Source organism: Haplochromis burtoni, unplaced genomic scaffold, assembly GCF_018398535.1.
Source record: "Haplochromis burtoni strain Fernald_Lab_line unplaced genomic scaffold, NCSU_Asbu1 Contig_2, whole genome shotgun sequence".
Classification (NCBI taxonomy): Eukaryota; Metazoa; Chordata; class Actinopteri; order Cichliformes; family Cichlidae; genus Haplochromis; species Haplochromis burtoni.
The window spans coordinates 1333329-1349163 of record NW_024582363.1 but is presented as its reverse complement, the minus strand read 5'-3'; the positions used below and the strand labels follow the sequence as shown (position 1 = coordinate 1349163).

The window sequence follows — 15835 nt, the reverse complement described above, 5'->3', positions numbered from 1 at the left end:
ATTTGAGCTGGCCGGAGTTGGAGAGGAGTGGCATTTGGACAAATGGCCAAATTTAAAAAAAAAAAAAAAAAAAAAAAAAACGCAATGGGAGTGCAGAAAATTCCGAGAAAAAAAAGGGGGGGAGCCTTCGAGTGAACGCAGCAAAATGTGCAAAACTTACTGATATGTTTGTCACCACAAGTTCTGCTGCCGCAGCTCGTGCGGGCCGGAGGAGGAGGTAGAATTACCGATTCAGGGATATACGTCGGATGCGGAAGAGGCCAGGTTAGCCGAAATGTTAAAGAAGAGGGACGTTTCATGTAGGGAGTGCAAAGGGATTGTGTGTGTGTGTGTGTGTGTGTGTGTGTGTGTGTGTGTGTGTGTGTGTGTGTGTGTGAGCACTTCTGAGAACAGGGGGGTTGCCTACACGTAAGCTTGCAACAGTCGGAGTTAACAACGAAAATGTTTTGGGATGTGTGAAATAATAATAATAGTGAATTAAAACATAAAACGTAAAAAGGAAACACGTTAGAAGAACTAGAATTTATACAATTTTAGAATGATAAAAACTGATTAGAGGCACGTCTTCACTGAATAGTAGCTTGGCCAAAGGTATGCATATGCTCAACATAGAAAAGTATTACAAGACTTATTTTATTCAGTCAGACTTAAAACATTCATATATTATTCGTCTAGAGAGTTATGTGTGTGTATGAGAGAGAGAATTGCTTTTACAGCCTTCATTTTTAAATAACGCTATGAGTAGATTTGGTGTCCAACTTACTGATATTTTAGCTTGCCATAAAATTACAGTTTGCAGGTGTTACAGCTTACAGTTAATATTGTCATGTAATATTACTAAAACTTTTTTCTGGTGAAATGGATGATTTATCGTTGATAGGTTAACCAGAGAATTGTGACACTGTGGCCATCTGTCCAAACATGAATTCCTGAGTAGTGAAAGAGCATATCAATTTAATGGCATGGTTACTCTCTTCCTTGTAGGCTGCTGCACTTTATTTTAATTTTTGAAATCACACAATGTGCACATATATCCTCTGGTATATGATGTGCTTTCGCATATGGTATAAATAATCATAGTGGGTCGCCATTGAAGCTTTTAACGAACCCCTTTTATTGCATGTAATGCACAGACACACCAACAGAGGGCAGTAATATCCCTTCAACATACATTGTAAAATTACTATTACAACAATCCCACTTAATTTTACCATGGAGTTCACTTACTTGACTGCCATTGCTTATTTCTTTCAAAAAAAATATGCACCTATATCACAGTGTTACTAGAAAATAAACATTTTCTCTTTTGTTTTGAACTCACACAAAAAAGTACTATGTTAATCTTAGACAAAACTATTATTCTTCATTACAGTTAAATGCTCGCCATCTTAACATAAGCATAGTATAGGCATGTTAAGTATATGATAACCCTTTTAAACTGAACACAGTCCAATCTTCCCTCTGAGATACTCAAACTTTTGTCTAGGCAGTGGTTTGGTTACCAAACTCCTTCTTGTGCAGCTTGGCTCAAAGCAATATACTCAGCCTCTGCAGTTGAAAGTGCAACAGTTGCTTGTTTCTTGCTAAGCCAACTAACGGCACCTCCTGCAAGTAGAAAGATGTTTCCAGTTGTAGAACGTCGATCATCCTGATCACCTGCCCAATCAGCAGCTGAATACCCAACCAAGGTTCCTGTTTCTGTTCTTTGATATTTGAGTCCCAGGTTTAGCGTTCCTTTCAAATATCTCAGGATTCTTTTCACAGCTGTAAGGTGTGTAGTGTTTGGGTTTGCATTGAATCTTGACACCACACTCACTGCTTGCGCTATATCTGGTCATGTGGCCATGGCAGCATACAATAAACTTCCAACCATTGACTGATACATGCTTGGGTTTGCAGGTTTACTGACATCATCACTCTTTCTTAATTTGACATTTGTGTCAGCTGGAGTTGCTACTGGATTGGCACTGTCCACTTCATACTTTTGTAGTATGTTTTCAATATACTGTCTCTGTTGAAGCACAACATGGTTTTTGGCCTTGTCTTGGACCACTGAGATGCCCAGAATGTAGGATAGCTCACCCATGTCCTTCATTTTGTAGTGTTTCTTCAGAGTGTCCTTTAAGTTCTTCATGCTCTCTGCTGATTCTGTAATCAAAATCAGATCATCACCATACACAGCCAATATTTCCAACTCCTGACCTGTTCTAACAAACACACACTGATCTGAAGTACTCTGTGTAAAACCAATGCTTTTCATGAACTCTGTAAAAGCTTTGCTCCAGCAACGTGGAGACTGCTTCAGTCCCTATATTGACTTGTTTAGTTTGCACACTTGATGTTCCTGCCCAGGTTTGATGTAACCCTCTGGCTGCTCCATGTAGATTTCCTCTTCCAGGTGTCCATTCAAGAATGCAGTCACAACATCCATTTGATGCACATTTAGATTGTTTTGCACAGCAAATGACAACAATGTACGAATTGAACCAAATCGTACAACTGGAGAGAATGTTTCATCATAGTCTGCACCATAAATCTGTGAATAGCCTTTGGCAACAAGTCTGCACTTGTATCTTTCCACTTGTCCATCACTGTGATGCTTAACTTTAAAGACCCATTTTGATCCAACTGCTTTGCGATCCTTTGGTAGCTCCACTAAATCCCATGTGCCATTTTCCAGCAGTGACTCATATTCCAAATCAGCTGCTTCTTTCCACTCCTTTGCATTTGGACTTGACATAGCCTCTTCCAGTGTATTTGGTTCTGTGACACAACAGATGTTCGCATAATGATTGTTGGAGCCAAGTCCAGGCCAATATTTTACTCAGTTACATCATGCCATATTTAAGTATTTGTCATGATCTTTAAGTTTCTATTATAATCTTGATCATTTTATGTTATAATGTAATAGGCTGTGCTCCATAAATTAATCCTGCTTTGTTAGTCTGTTGTTGTTGTAAAGTGTTGATAGATGTCGTAAAGGGGGTGTATATTTGGCCCGCATGCGGAGGGGTGTGGGTAAAAGGTTAGGTAAGCAAGCAGGACGTGGAGCAACAGTTTTCTGACCGTCGCCGTTTTAATGTTATATTTTTTGTAACATAAAGGGAATGTAAACGGAGCTCCCACCAGAGGTATTTGTTTTGTACCTTTCGATTTGTATGGAGAATAAATGTTTTGCCCCTTTTTTCCTTCGCCTCGTTTTTGCTACCGGAAGGCATCCAAGCGACTTAACAAGAGCACGAGTCAGAAACTTTACGTCCTGCAGAAGCGGCAAAGAAGGACCGAAGGTTGCCGCTACAATGATCAACTGTAGCTACATCAACAAACTCCTCTAATCCACATCTCTTTGGAGGTCTTCTGATCCGCTGATCTCCTTTTACAGCCTCACTGGCATTGATGCATCAATTGATGTATAATTTTGAATGCATATGTGCAGTAGACATAATCAGGTGACCTCAATAAGTCACATGGTGAGCTATGGAGATGACATCAAAAGTTCACATGATGACCTATCGAGGTCACCTCACCCAATAACCTCTGCTGATAATGACCCATGCCTTTTTTCACACCTTGCTTGTATATCTTGTATATCTGTATTGATACAGACTAAGGAGGAATAATGCTTTATAAATGAATGAAGCACTTACTAATACTTTACTAATGCCCAATAGCGTGTCATTATTATTAAGTGTTACCACTGATTTTAAATGATTTGTCATTGTGACTAAGCTGTCCAGTTAGAACGAAGAATGGCAATCACCTCTAAACAGGCTAACCTTTGATCTCCATAAAGGTTATGCAAGGCAGAGTAAAATGCTGCTTCACTGACTGTCAGTGTTGACTAGCAGCAGTGTGTCTCCCTTGTTCTCCACACAGAGGTATTGTTCAGATTTTTTTTTAGATGAATTTAATTCATTCATTCAGACAGGAAAAGTTTCACTGTGTTTACTGTAAATTAGTTTAGCTCAGTTTTGATCTTTTTAGTTTGTGCTTGTATTTTATGATTGTCAGTTTTCATTGATTGTGTTTTATAGTTAACTTCATTTTAAAGAAATCATTACCAAAATAAATTACAGTTACTATTAATATTCTTAATGTTTATTTATTAATAATTTAGTTAGGAATAGTTAGTGGGGTTTTTTTATATGTTATTAGTTAGATGTTTCAAAAACAGCGCTGTAATCTGCATGTGCAGTCTTTAAGTTGATAAGATTTTAAGCTTAAACATATCTAAATGGTATAAATGAACTGATTCAACAACATGCCTCATTCACCCATTCACACACCTATTATTTATTTAAGTACTTTCTATCTAACATTCACACACATTCATACTCTGATGGATGCATCACAGAGCAACTTGGGGTTAGTATCTTGCCCAAGGATATTTGGCATGCAGACTGGAAAAGCCTTGGATCGAACTAATAACCATCTGATTAGTACAGGACCTGTTGTGTTCTGTGCAGATGATTTAGCTGAGAGGCAGGTATGAGGACACTGTTCATTCATTAACACTTTATATTCAGGTGTTAGTTATGGATGAACAGAATTCATTATTCAGAAAAAAAAAAGCTTGTTTTCTTCAGATTCAATATCGGTCCAAAATTTGGACATACTAACTAGCAGTTAACCATTCATTAACTAAACCTTCAAATGAATGGTTAATTGGTACTGTACAAAACCTTTTAAAATTATGCTTTTTCCAGACCTCACCTCATGTTCTGATGAGTCAGTTTAAGTTTTAAGCAAGATTTAGTTTAACTATATTTAAAATGGGAAATTCTTGAAATGTGTCATCCATTAAAATAGATGTTAATAATTGATGAACTTGTCTTTAGCTGTCTGCTTCTACTGTTCACACATTGTTAGCTCCCCTGAGCCATGTGAGGGATTTTTGAATTTCTTTGTGGAAAAGGTGAATAATGCCAGGGCTCAGATAACACCACCTACTCTTTACCATTCAGCCCTTGTTCTTTGCTCTGTTGCTTTCTACCAGTTTGAGCCTGTAACTTTCTCTCTGTTTGCCATCTGAAGCCCTTAGGTTTCCCTATTGATGTTGCTCCACCTCAATTATTAGAGGTCATTTCTACTCTTGGTCTATCTGTTCTAGCTATTATTAATACCAGTTTTTTATCTGGTACTTTTCCTAAAACCTTTAAGCATGCTACAGCTCAACCTCTGCTTCAGAAAAATAGCCCGCTATTTTATCAAATTTTAGGCCTATTTGCAAGCTTACTCTTTTCTGTAAAATTCTGGAGAAAATTGCTTGTCAGTTGAAAACTTTTTAAATTTAAAAATAATGTCTTTGAGATTGCTTTTAAATCTCTGCATAGCACAGAATCTGCGTTGCATAGGGTTGTTAATGACATCCTCCTGGCTACAGATTCAGGATCATGTGATCTTGGTTCACCTAGACTTAACAGCTGCCTTTGACACAGTCTTTGGCAATATTTTACTCGAATGGAACACTGGATAGGCATTTGTGGTACTGCTCTGCAGTGGTTAGAGAACCTTTGTTTAGACACGTAAGCAGCGAATTACAATAATCCAAGCGTGGCGAAATAAATGCATGTATATCTCAAGTTCAGAGCGAGATAAAATCGGGCTTAGCCTAGCCACATTTCTTAAATTATAAAAACAAGACCGAACCAGAGATTTCACATGCCCATCCAATGTGAGACTCGAGTCAAAGGTGACACCTAAATTCCTGATAGAGGATTTAACATAAAGTGAGAGAGGACCAAGGGCTTTCACTATCTGCAATAGAAACCTATCAGGGGTGCATACGAGGACTTCGGTTTTCCCCTCGTTGAGTTGGAGGAAATTTGCAGCCATCCAACATTTGATCAAATCTAAGCAATCATTCAGACGCTGAAGCTTAGATAAATCCTCGGGCATAAAAGAAACGTACAACTGAATATCATCATAACAATGATAAGAAATGTCCTCAAAAGAGCCCATTATATGCTGGAGGGGAAGAAGATAAATTAAAAACAATAAAGGCCCCAAAACTGACCCTTGAGGGACACCATAAGTAAGGGAGGTAGAGGATGACCTAAAATCGGAGACTGCCACAGAAAAGGATCGGTGATGGAGATAAGAGGAGAACCACTCTAATGCAGTTCCAGATACACCAACCCATTTTTTCAGCCTTTCAATGATTCTTAAAAGGACATTCTAGCTTCATGGAGGATTTCAGCTACTTACCAGTTCACAGCCTTTTTTGTTTTATTTTTGTTTCACAACGCATTAAATGTTTTGAGTGAGTAACAGGTCTGGACTTAAGGCAGGGCAGTTTAAAACCAGCATTACATGTGTGATGTATTACAGCCTCCTCTTTCTGATTCTGGTAAATAATGCTCTTAAATTAGACATTTCTACTTGAATTATCATGTTGGTTAGTATCATTTCAACTTTGTGGTTTGGTCTCTTTTAACATAGAACAAAATGAAGAAAAAATATTCTCTGGAGGAGAATGGCACTCGAAGACTCTCCTTTGTAAGTACTAAACAAACAGCAAATTTACATGTTGCTTTTACTTCCTGACATCTTTTCCATCATCCACATCCTGCTTTCCTTTTAGATGCTTAGCTAATTTCAGACATTTAGCTATTGACTAAGGCACAACCTCAGTCTTTCATCCACTCTGCTTTTTTTACTGGTTGTCTTATACTTTCTTTTTGCTTTTTTGACTGTTTAGGCAGACGATGGTGTCCAGTGGCGAACTGGATCTGAGATCATCAATCCAGATGATCCTTGTGTGCACAGCTGTGAAAGGGATCACCCTTCCTCATTTAGAAAATATCAGCAGAGCTTGCAGATGCTCAAGCCCTTGCGTTTTTCCTCACCACAGTCAGTGTCAATATCAAACTTGATCGTTTAGATGAACTTAGATAATATTTGATGGCTAGTTATTTGTTTCCATATAAATACTTTATACTTGGAAATGTATTAATGCCCTCCTTTCACACAACATTTTATGTCTGCTTTATATTTAGGCCCCACCCTGTGGACAATGCAGGTTTCCTGTCCTTCATGACTTTTGCCTGGATGACCCCCTTGATGTGGTCCATTTTTAGGAATAAGCTGGACATCTCCGAGCTAAAGTTGTCTCCTTTTGATATTGCTGACACCAGTGCACAAAGGTCTTTTCTCTTCATATTATATTCAGATTTAAACACAACATATCCAAAAATCAGTCAAGGGGATCACAGTCAAAAGCCAAAGACATAGTGACAGTTGGAAAAGTACTTGAAATTTACTAAGTACCTATAATATTTAAAAGAAAAACAGACTGCTGGGTGAGTAGGTCCTGATTGTAAGTGTCTGGCAGGTTTCAGAGACTCTGGGATGAAGAAGTGGCAAAGAGGGGTCTGGAAAAAGCCTCACTGGTTCGTGTGGCCTTTCACTTTCAACGAACCAGGCTGATTGTTTCTGTCATTATTGGTATTCTTGCCATGGTTTCAGCATTTTTGGGCCCGGTGAGTCATCATCTCTGTGTTTTATGTTCTTAGATATTAGAACATGAACAATCCCAGCTGTATACAGTGGAAACCAGTTTTGTCCAAAGGCATTTCTGCCATTTCTAAATGTCGCATCTGAGCAATTTAGAGAGGAACCATGTCATCAAGTCATCTGAAGGTGCACATAAGTAAAAAAACAAACAATGATTTTAATCTCAGATCTTGTGATGAAAGCACATTTTGTTCTGAAAAGTAGTACCTGAAAGTGTAGCAATATATAATAACTAATATGTACATCTGTGGTGAACTTTACATACACTCATCAAGGGGATGAATGTCACGGTAATTCTGTGCCTCTTTTATTTTCTTTGAACTATTTCATTTTTCAGGGTGGAACTATTGTACAGCACACATCATTAATGACTTTAAAAATTGGGTGCGTAAGTTTGAAAACATTTCAGATTTTTTCAAATCCCCACAGGGTTAAAAGTATACCTACAAGCCTAAAAATATACTTACACTCATTTTTTGTTAAATTTCCCGAGCAATTTGCACCTCAGCTAGATGCTTTTGGTAGCCATCATCAAACTTCAATACTTTTCTTCACAGAACTAGTACAGTTCATTTAAATTGGTTGATTTTCTGGCACAGACCCAGATCATTGTCCTGTTGAAAAAAACAACTTTGTCCAAGTTTTTACCATGTATCTGTTAAGATGAAGTTGAAAAATTTGGAGATAGTCTGTACATTGTGCAGGGAAACAGCTTCATAGCATTATGCCTCCATTGCCTTGCTTGACAGCTGGTACAGTGTTCTTAGCTTTGAGAGTTTCTGCTTTACTCCTCTAAATGTATCTCTTGTTATTGTGGCCAAATAGCTCAGTCTTGCTCTTGTCTGACCGTGTAATTTGTTCATGGATGGCATTCGACTTGTCCATGTGGGCAGCTGCAAATTTCAGTCGAACCCAAATGTGTCGATTTTGCAGCAGGGTCTTCGTTCTTTCTCTGCACCCTCTCAGTCCTTGGTGATATAAAATATGTAATTTGATCTTAAAGATTCATGTTATTTAAGTGTCACTAACCATTTTCTCCCTGTTCTTTCAGGCTGTACTGATCAACATGATCTTGAATTATATTGAAAACCCAGAGGAGTCCGTGTCCAACACAGTGTCCTATGGTGTTGGTTTGTCCATTGGTCTGTTCACCACAGAATGTTGCAAAGCTCTCCTAATATCCTTGCTGTGGGCAATAAACCTGCGCACAGCAGTGAGACTGAAAGGGGCTTTCTCTACAGTGGCTTTTCAGAAAATCATATCGCTGCGGGTATACAGCGGTGTTTCAATGGGAGAGGTAAAGACTAGTTCTCACTTCTATGGTAAATGCAATATAGCCACATTTGTCTGAGAAAGTTTTAATGCTCTTGTAATTGATTCTAAAGTAATTTTATCCACTTGTACAATATTCTTACAGCTGATAGCCTACAGAGGCCAGTGTAACAAAAATATCGTTAGCTTCATAGCATAAGTGCCTAAGTCATTTTTTTGTGTTTTGTGTTTCAGACGGACAGGATGATGCAGAAGTGGTAGGGGAGTAAAGTTAGGCAAAAATCTCAATTTGACCAAAAAATGACTTAGGCACTTATGCTATGAAGCTAACGATATGCTAATGTCTTTTTTAGCAAAGATTTCATTTTTGCTTTAAAAAACTTTGACATTGCTTTCACCCACGCTGTAGTGGAACAAACTTGGATGTGGGGTGCTGTTTGTGTCCATGGTAGACATTAGTGGACCAGATGTAATGTCTGCTATAGACATCTGTGAACATGAAAAGCAACCCTTGTTTGTCTTTGTTGCTATATTCTATCTTGAATGAGCATGCTTTATATTTTGACGTGTATACATATGTTTTACATGTTTTAAATATCTCATGTATTCTTCTTTCTATCCCTCCATAATGTATTATAAATTATCTTGTGAGTCAATAGTACTACAAATAATTTGAACTTGTTTTGACATAAAAGAAATTTGTTTTGATGCAATTCCTAATTGACTTTTCTTCATATCTTTCTGCTGTCTAGATGATTAACATTTTGACCAGTGATGGCCAGAGAATGTTCGAGGCTGTAGTGCTTGGGAGCTTTGTGCTGTCTAGCACAGTGCTCTATGTTTTGTGTATTGTCTACACATGCTACATCCTGGGCTACACCGCACTGACTGGAATCTTCACATACTTGATTTTTGTCCCTGTACAGGTCTGTGTATATTTCACATAAATCTGACATATTTTTACATTAGAAGCTGTGAAAAGAAAGTTGGTTCTTATTTTAACTGAAAATAGTGGAAAGTTAGCAAATCCAAATTTTGGAAATTGTATGCTATATTTCCAAATTTGATGTTAGCAACAGAAATGATTTTAACCTTAATGTTGTAAAGGATTTGTATATTCCTGGGAGCTGTTTTGCTCAGGACAATATGTTCTTGTAGAATTTCCCACTACAATTCTGACCCAGGAAAAGGGAAAAACAAGGGCTCAATTAAAAGTCCTAATGTACTGCCTAGGGAAAAGCTTTTGCACCTTGTGCATAGTGATAGTGTAGAGAGGCAAAATTACATAAATTACATCATTGTTCAAAAATGTTTGGCCTATTTTGTGGCTAGGGTCCTGGAAGAGGTTCCCTGTGGAGACTCCATAGTTCTTCAGGAAGCTTGATCAGGGGGGAGGTGTTTGCAACAATGCAAATAGTTTGTTTTTATGCCAGAAACTCTTTTTTGCTAGCATAAAATTCTTAATATCTAAAACTCAATACTGACCAATAATGAAATATAAGTATGTGTTTAATATGAGCTAATGAAAAATAATGGCAAATACTAATGTTGCAAAAACCAGACAAACAAAAATAATCAAAAAAAAAACAAAAACCCAAAAACTGCATAAATGAGGTTTGTAACAATAATATAATAATAACAATAAAAAATAAGAATAAGAACAATAAGAACAAAATATTATATCACAAAAAATTGAGGCATATAGAACGGTATGTTTTACCTTTCTATAAACTCATTTCCTTGTTTAGTAAGCTGCTAAGATAGCAAAACTGATTTTTCTGTGTTTTTCTTATATTATCCCAAATATATTACTTTGCTTCTTATTAACTTTAGTCACTCATAATGTATTTTTCTTGATTTTTGTAGATTTTCTTGGCCAAACTCATAAATAAATTCAGATGGAAGTCCTTATTGATAACCGACAGCAGAGTTCGCACGATGAATGAGATTCTCAACAGTATAAAGCTAATCAAGATGTACGCGTGGGAAGATTCTTTTGAGAAGACGATTACAGGTATGTCAAGCTGTTTCATGTTGATATTTTTTTAATCAGTATGTCAAATATCAAGGAAATATTCATACACACCAATTTGTTTAAAAACAAAATCAGCAAACATATAGTCACAATGGTATGTATGGGCATCCTTATGTACAGTTGTGATCAGAAGTCCAGATGCTTTTGGTCACCATCATCAAGCCTAGCCCCAAGAGGGTTGAGGTTAGGGCTTTAAGCTTCTGGACTGGTCTTCTAAATGTTAGTCTAATTTATCCATTGCAAAACCAATTTTGTGCCAAAGTGGAAGAATTTGGAGGTACCACTGGCCACAAAAGAACCCCAGGCAACAATGCTTTACAGCTCGTACTATTATCTTAGGTTTGAAAGCCTCATCTTTACTTCTCTAAGCGTATCTCTTATCACCGTGGACAAATAACTCAATCTTTGTCTTGTCTGACCATAAAACCTTTTTTCCAGAGGGCATTTGGCTTGTCCATGTGCAAATTTCAGTCAAGTCTGAAGGTGTCGATTTTGAAGCAGGGGCTTCTTTCTTGGTTGGCAGCCTCTCAGTCCATGAAGCTATAACTCACTTCACTGTGAAAACTGATGTCGATGTTCTTGTACTTAGAATTGTTTGAAATGATGATCCTGGAATCTGCGTCTTGTGTAAATCAATACTTCTCTTTCTGAGATCTTCACTGAGTTCTTTCTCTTCCCCATTGTTCTGAGTATTGGTCCGTCCAATGATTGCTGTTAATGAAATCCTTTTTATGCTGGCAAAAAGAACCTAAAAGTTGCCTTTAATCATTATCACTAACGAGATAATAATAGGTTTTGGTCCAGTCAAGTGAAAACACATTGTAGAACCATCAACACCGTCATTACATCCCAAAGACAGAACTGTTTAAAGAAATAGTTAAAGCCCTAAATTACAATGACATTCATGAGTGTATGTAAACTTCTGACCGCAACTACAGATCAATAATGAGTAAGGTGACTTCATGTCTAACTAATTCATACACTTTTATGTACCTCTCACAAGTATATCTATTTGTTAGACTCCCTTCATTACAAGTTGAAGCAGTCATCTGCCTCTAAAACATGCAGTTGTTTGTGAGAACATCTTGAACTCTCACTTACTTTCAATTTACCTTGAACTTCTATGGACATTCACTGGCTTGCTGCCAAATCTGGGGCACATGTTCTCATTTTCCTATGACAAGTAAAGTGCATGTGGGAATATGATATGCTTTAGTATCTTATGATCTTGTTAACTTTCTTATCAACACTGTGAGGTCTAGGTCTTCAGTCTGTACTCTTGGTAGTTTCTTGTTTAAAAAATGATCATAATGTAGTCATCTGAATGCCTTATTGCTCATTACTAAGGTGCTCACTAAAGAACTACAGTAAAGAAAAAAGGTAAGTCACTAAAGATAAAGTTAACTAATGAAAAACTTTTAATTCTTACAGGCTTAAGGAAAAATGAAAAGAAACAACTACAGAAGGTCAGTTATGTCCAGACTATTAATATAAGCATCGCCAACATCCTACCCTCCATTGCCACTATCCTCACCTTTCTGGTTCACACTTTGTTGGGGTTACCTCTCAGCACTTCTGATGTGAGTACTACAGCAGTATACTAAAACTGTACAGGCGGAAAAACACCTTTAACTAACATGTCAACTTAAAGGAACAAGTCTGAGATTCTGCATTTCTGAAACTCAGACTGTTTGGATATGAGTCATAAGATAATGAAATAAAGGTTTATTGCATTCCTTTAATTGCGATTGTGCTAACCCGGTTTGCTGTGGCCCATTTAATATCAACATGATTTTCTTGCATTCCATAATCATATATAGTGTCTTAACATAATTCTTTGTTTTTACTAGGCTTTTACCACAATTGGCATCTTCAACTGCATGAGGTTCTCCCTCGTTGTCCTGCCCCCGTCTGTGAAGGCCACAGCTGAGGCTGTTGTAGCACTAAAACGATTAAGGGTAAATTATTTGTTTTGTGCCCTCTGTAACTGTTAACAATTCATGTAGTGACTCTATTGTGCTTTTTGTGTCTTTTGTCATATATATTCTTACACTGATGCATGCTCATATGAACACACTTTCAAATAATGAAGTCAGCATATGCACAAGCGAGCCAAAACCTCACAATTCAGACGTTTCTAAAATCACAGTTTTATTTTTTTTTGTACTGCTGGCTGCCAGTGGCAGATGCTATGCATGATAAGGTCATCTCAGGTACACATCTTTAAATATAAGATATATTGTCAACCTGCATCACAAACCTGGTTTAACGCTGCTTTGATTCCTGTCTTACTTTAACCCTTGCTTTTGTCACACCTTGTATCTGACTTTCATTCAGAAATATCAACAGAAAAACACAGATAAGCTTGTAAATGCTGTTTGTTGTTATTTCAGAAAATTTTGCTGATCCAGAATCCTGAGCCCTACCTGATGAAAAAGGTAGATAATGACTCGGCTATAGTGATGAAAAATGCTACATTTTCCTGGACCAGACCTGAAAGCCAGTCTTCCCCCCCACCCAGCACAGCCAACGGAGTGTCAGAACACAAGACAGCTGAGACTGAATCCTCATCAGCATTGAAAAACATCTCCTTCACACTGCCTAAGGTGTGATTCAATTCTGATAATGATATCTCAGGTTATCTGCATTCTATTAAAAGTAAACTGATTGTCTCTGGTATTTCCCGAAGGGCAACCTGCTCGGTGTCTGTGGGAATGTGGGGAGTGGAAAGACATCACTGATTTCCAGCATTTTGGAACAGGTTGCTTTCTCTTTTGTGTTTTTGTCCTTTTCTGTTATTTTGCATCGTTTCTTTATAGTTTTCTTTTATTTATTTTTTGTTCACTCTTTCGTTATTTGCATGCGTTGAGAAGATAGAACGAGGACTTTGAGGATTCAGTGAATGTAGACAGTGAGCGAAACAGGAGGACTGTTGGAGGAAAGTTTGTGAATCAGGAAGTGCAGGGGATTAATAAGAAGGTGAGGGCAGCTATGAAGAGGATGAAGACTTGAAAGGCATTTATGACCACGGCAAGGGTGATGTGCAAAAGTGTAATAACCTTTTTCTTCTTTTTGTTTTGTTAGCTTGAAGACACGTTATTAGGCAAAACTTGTGCTAATGCTACTAGGATTCAGCTAATGTCTGTTATTTAAATGTAGTCGATTAAATAAAATAAGTCCTACTACTGGAGTTCATTTGCGAGGTTTATTCTCGCATGAAGGAATTCAGTCAGTACAAGGCATGCAGGATTGAAGTGAGGAATTCTCTGGAACAGGGGAAGCAGACCCCACCTGTATAGGTTGTTACCCTGTTGCAAGACAGAAAACTAGTCACCCTACACAGGTCAACAGGATATATGTAGCAGATAAGCTAAACAAGTCTTATCAATCCAGAGACTAGAAGCAGGGCACTGTCTGAGTTGGGGAAATTCTGCATGCTTGCACTTCTACTTCATGCTGTATCTTAGTATATAACAAAACAATCTTCTACATATCTTATCTGCATAACACTTGTGTAGAAGGAAGCTGTTACAGTTTGTTTGCAAACATAGTAGTAATCTCCAATTTTATCTTCAGAATTATGTAGATGACAGAGAGTGATAAAGTTTTTGAGTCATACCATAAAGCTACAGGAAAAAATTGTTGAAGGTAGGTTGGTAAGAAAGGTGACGATCAGTGAGCAGAACGATGGCTTCATGCCAGGAAAGAGCATTATAGATTTGATGTTTGCTTTGAGATTGTTGACCGAGAAGCAGAGAGAAGGTAAGAAGAAGTTGCACTGTGTCTTTGTGTGAATCTAGAAAAGGTTTATGGTAGGGTGTCACAAGACAAACTGTGGTGCTGCACTTCTCTCAGTAGCAGAGAAGTATGTTAGGGTGGTGCAAGACATGTACGAGGACAACGAGACAGTTGTGAGGTGTGTGGTAGGAGTGAAAATGAGATTATATCAATGAGTGGCTCTGAGCCTCTTCTTCTTTGCAGTGGTGATGGATATGCTGATAGAAAAGGTCAGGCAGAAGTCTCTGTGAACTAGGATGTATGCAGATGATACTGTGATCTTTATTAAGAGTGTGGAGCAGGTGGAAAAGAGCCTGGAGAGGTGGAAGTACACACTGGAGAGAAAAGGGATGAAAGTCAATACATATATATGAATAGGGCATACGATCAGCCGTGGCAAGGTCTAACAAGAGACGAAGGAGGAGAAAGAAGAAGTTTTTACTATTTCTAACCGTACATAAAATGTCCAGTAAATATAGCTTTTCTGTCTCCTTGATTTTATCTTTTAGATGCACCTTCTTCGGGGCTCCATCACAGCCGATGGGACATTTGCTTACGTCTCCCAGCAGGCCTGGATTTTTCACGGAACTGTTCAAGAAAATATCCTCATGGGGGAACCGTTTGACCAAACCAAGTAATTGATAATTTAACATAAATCAGCGCTTGTCACTATTTTTGAGTAGCTAAGACTTGAATATGAAAAGAACAGGTATTATTATAAAATAAGGAGATTTCATTTGAGGCAATATGATTTTAATTACTGCACCAACCAAGACTATGAAAATGAGGGCAAGCGTTTTAGATTTGACTATATATTCCCTGTGACTTTACCTTACATGAAAAATGTTTAACTAGGAGAAAGTTCATCTTATCTTTGTGAATTTGCATCTGATAAGAATGTAATAAAGGTGGAGGTCATCTTCATTATCTGACAGGGTTACAATAGGAAGTAGGGATGCACCGATACCACTTTTTTGGAAAACGAGTACGAGTACTTGCATTTCAGTACTCGCCGATACCGATACAGAGTACTTACTCATTAACAAATGCCAGCCATTTGACTTTCTGGTAGTAATAATGGAAATGTATTTCATATTATATATATTGCATACATTTGTATTTGTGTATTTTAGTTACAAATATATAATATTTCAGATGTAAAATAATCTTACATTTAGTACTGTAGTTTATCAGTGAATACCTATAGCACACAGACTTTACCTTGGGTCAAGTATG

The 15835-nt window shown here is 37.6% G+C and overlaps 2 protein-coding genes across 6 annotated transcripts in view; one reads left to right on the top strand and one right to left on the bottom strand.

Moving 5' to 3' along the window:
• The window catches only part of LOC102298890 (ATP-binding cassette sub-family C member 12), a 31447-nt gene extending 15813 nt beyond the window's left edge, over nucleotides 1-15634 (top strand). The window contains exons 1-13 of one of the 5 annotated variants that reach the window (XM_042216834.1): nucleotides 1026-3131; nucleotides 6442-6498; nucleotides 6701-6852; nucleotides 6999-7145; nucleotides 7334-7481; nucleotides 8567-8812; nucleotides 9540-9713; nucleotides 10654-10801; nucleotides 12254-12402; nucleotides 12673-12780; nucleotides 13216-13428; nucleotides 13512-13583; nucleotides 15109-15634. In XM_042216834.1, coding sequence (XP_042072768.1) covers nucleotides 6448-6498; nucleotides 6701-6852; nucleotides 6999-7145; nucleotides 7334-7481; nucleotides 8567-8812; nucleotides 9540-9713; nucleotides 10654-10801; nucleotides 12254-12402; nucleotides 12673-12780; nucleotides 13216-13428; nucleotides 13512-13583; nucleotides 15109-15237 — 1737 coding nt within the window. In that variant the 5' untranslated portion in view covers nucleotides 1026-3131; nucleotides 6442-6447 and the 3' untranslated portion in view covers nucleotides 15238-15634. Of the gene's footprint in view, nucleotides 1-1025; nucleotides 3879-3909; nucleotides 6350-6441; nucleotides 6499-6700; nucleotides 6853-6998; nucleotides 7146-7333; nucleotides 7482-8566; nucleotides 8813-9539; nucleotides 9714-10653; nucleotides 10802-12253; nucleotides 12403-12672; nucleotides 12781-13215; nucleotides 13429-13511; nucleotides 13584-15108 lie in introns of those variants that run through there. The other 4 variants (XM_042216785.1, XM_042216755.1, XM_042216912.1 and 1 more) reach the window with 4 other exon arrangements.
• LOC121813275 (ATP-binding cassette sub-family C member 12-like) overlaps nucleotides 12666-15835 on the bottom strand; it is a gene marked incomplete in the record, with an annotated part of 33685 nt that continues 30515 nt past the window's right edge. The window contains 1 exon segment of the mRNA XM_042216953.1: nucleotides 12666-12765.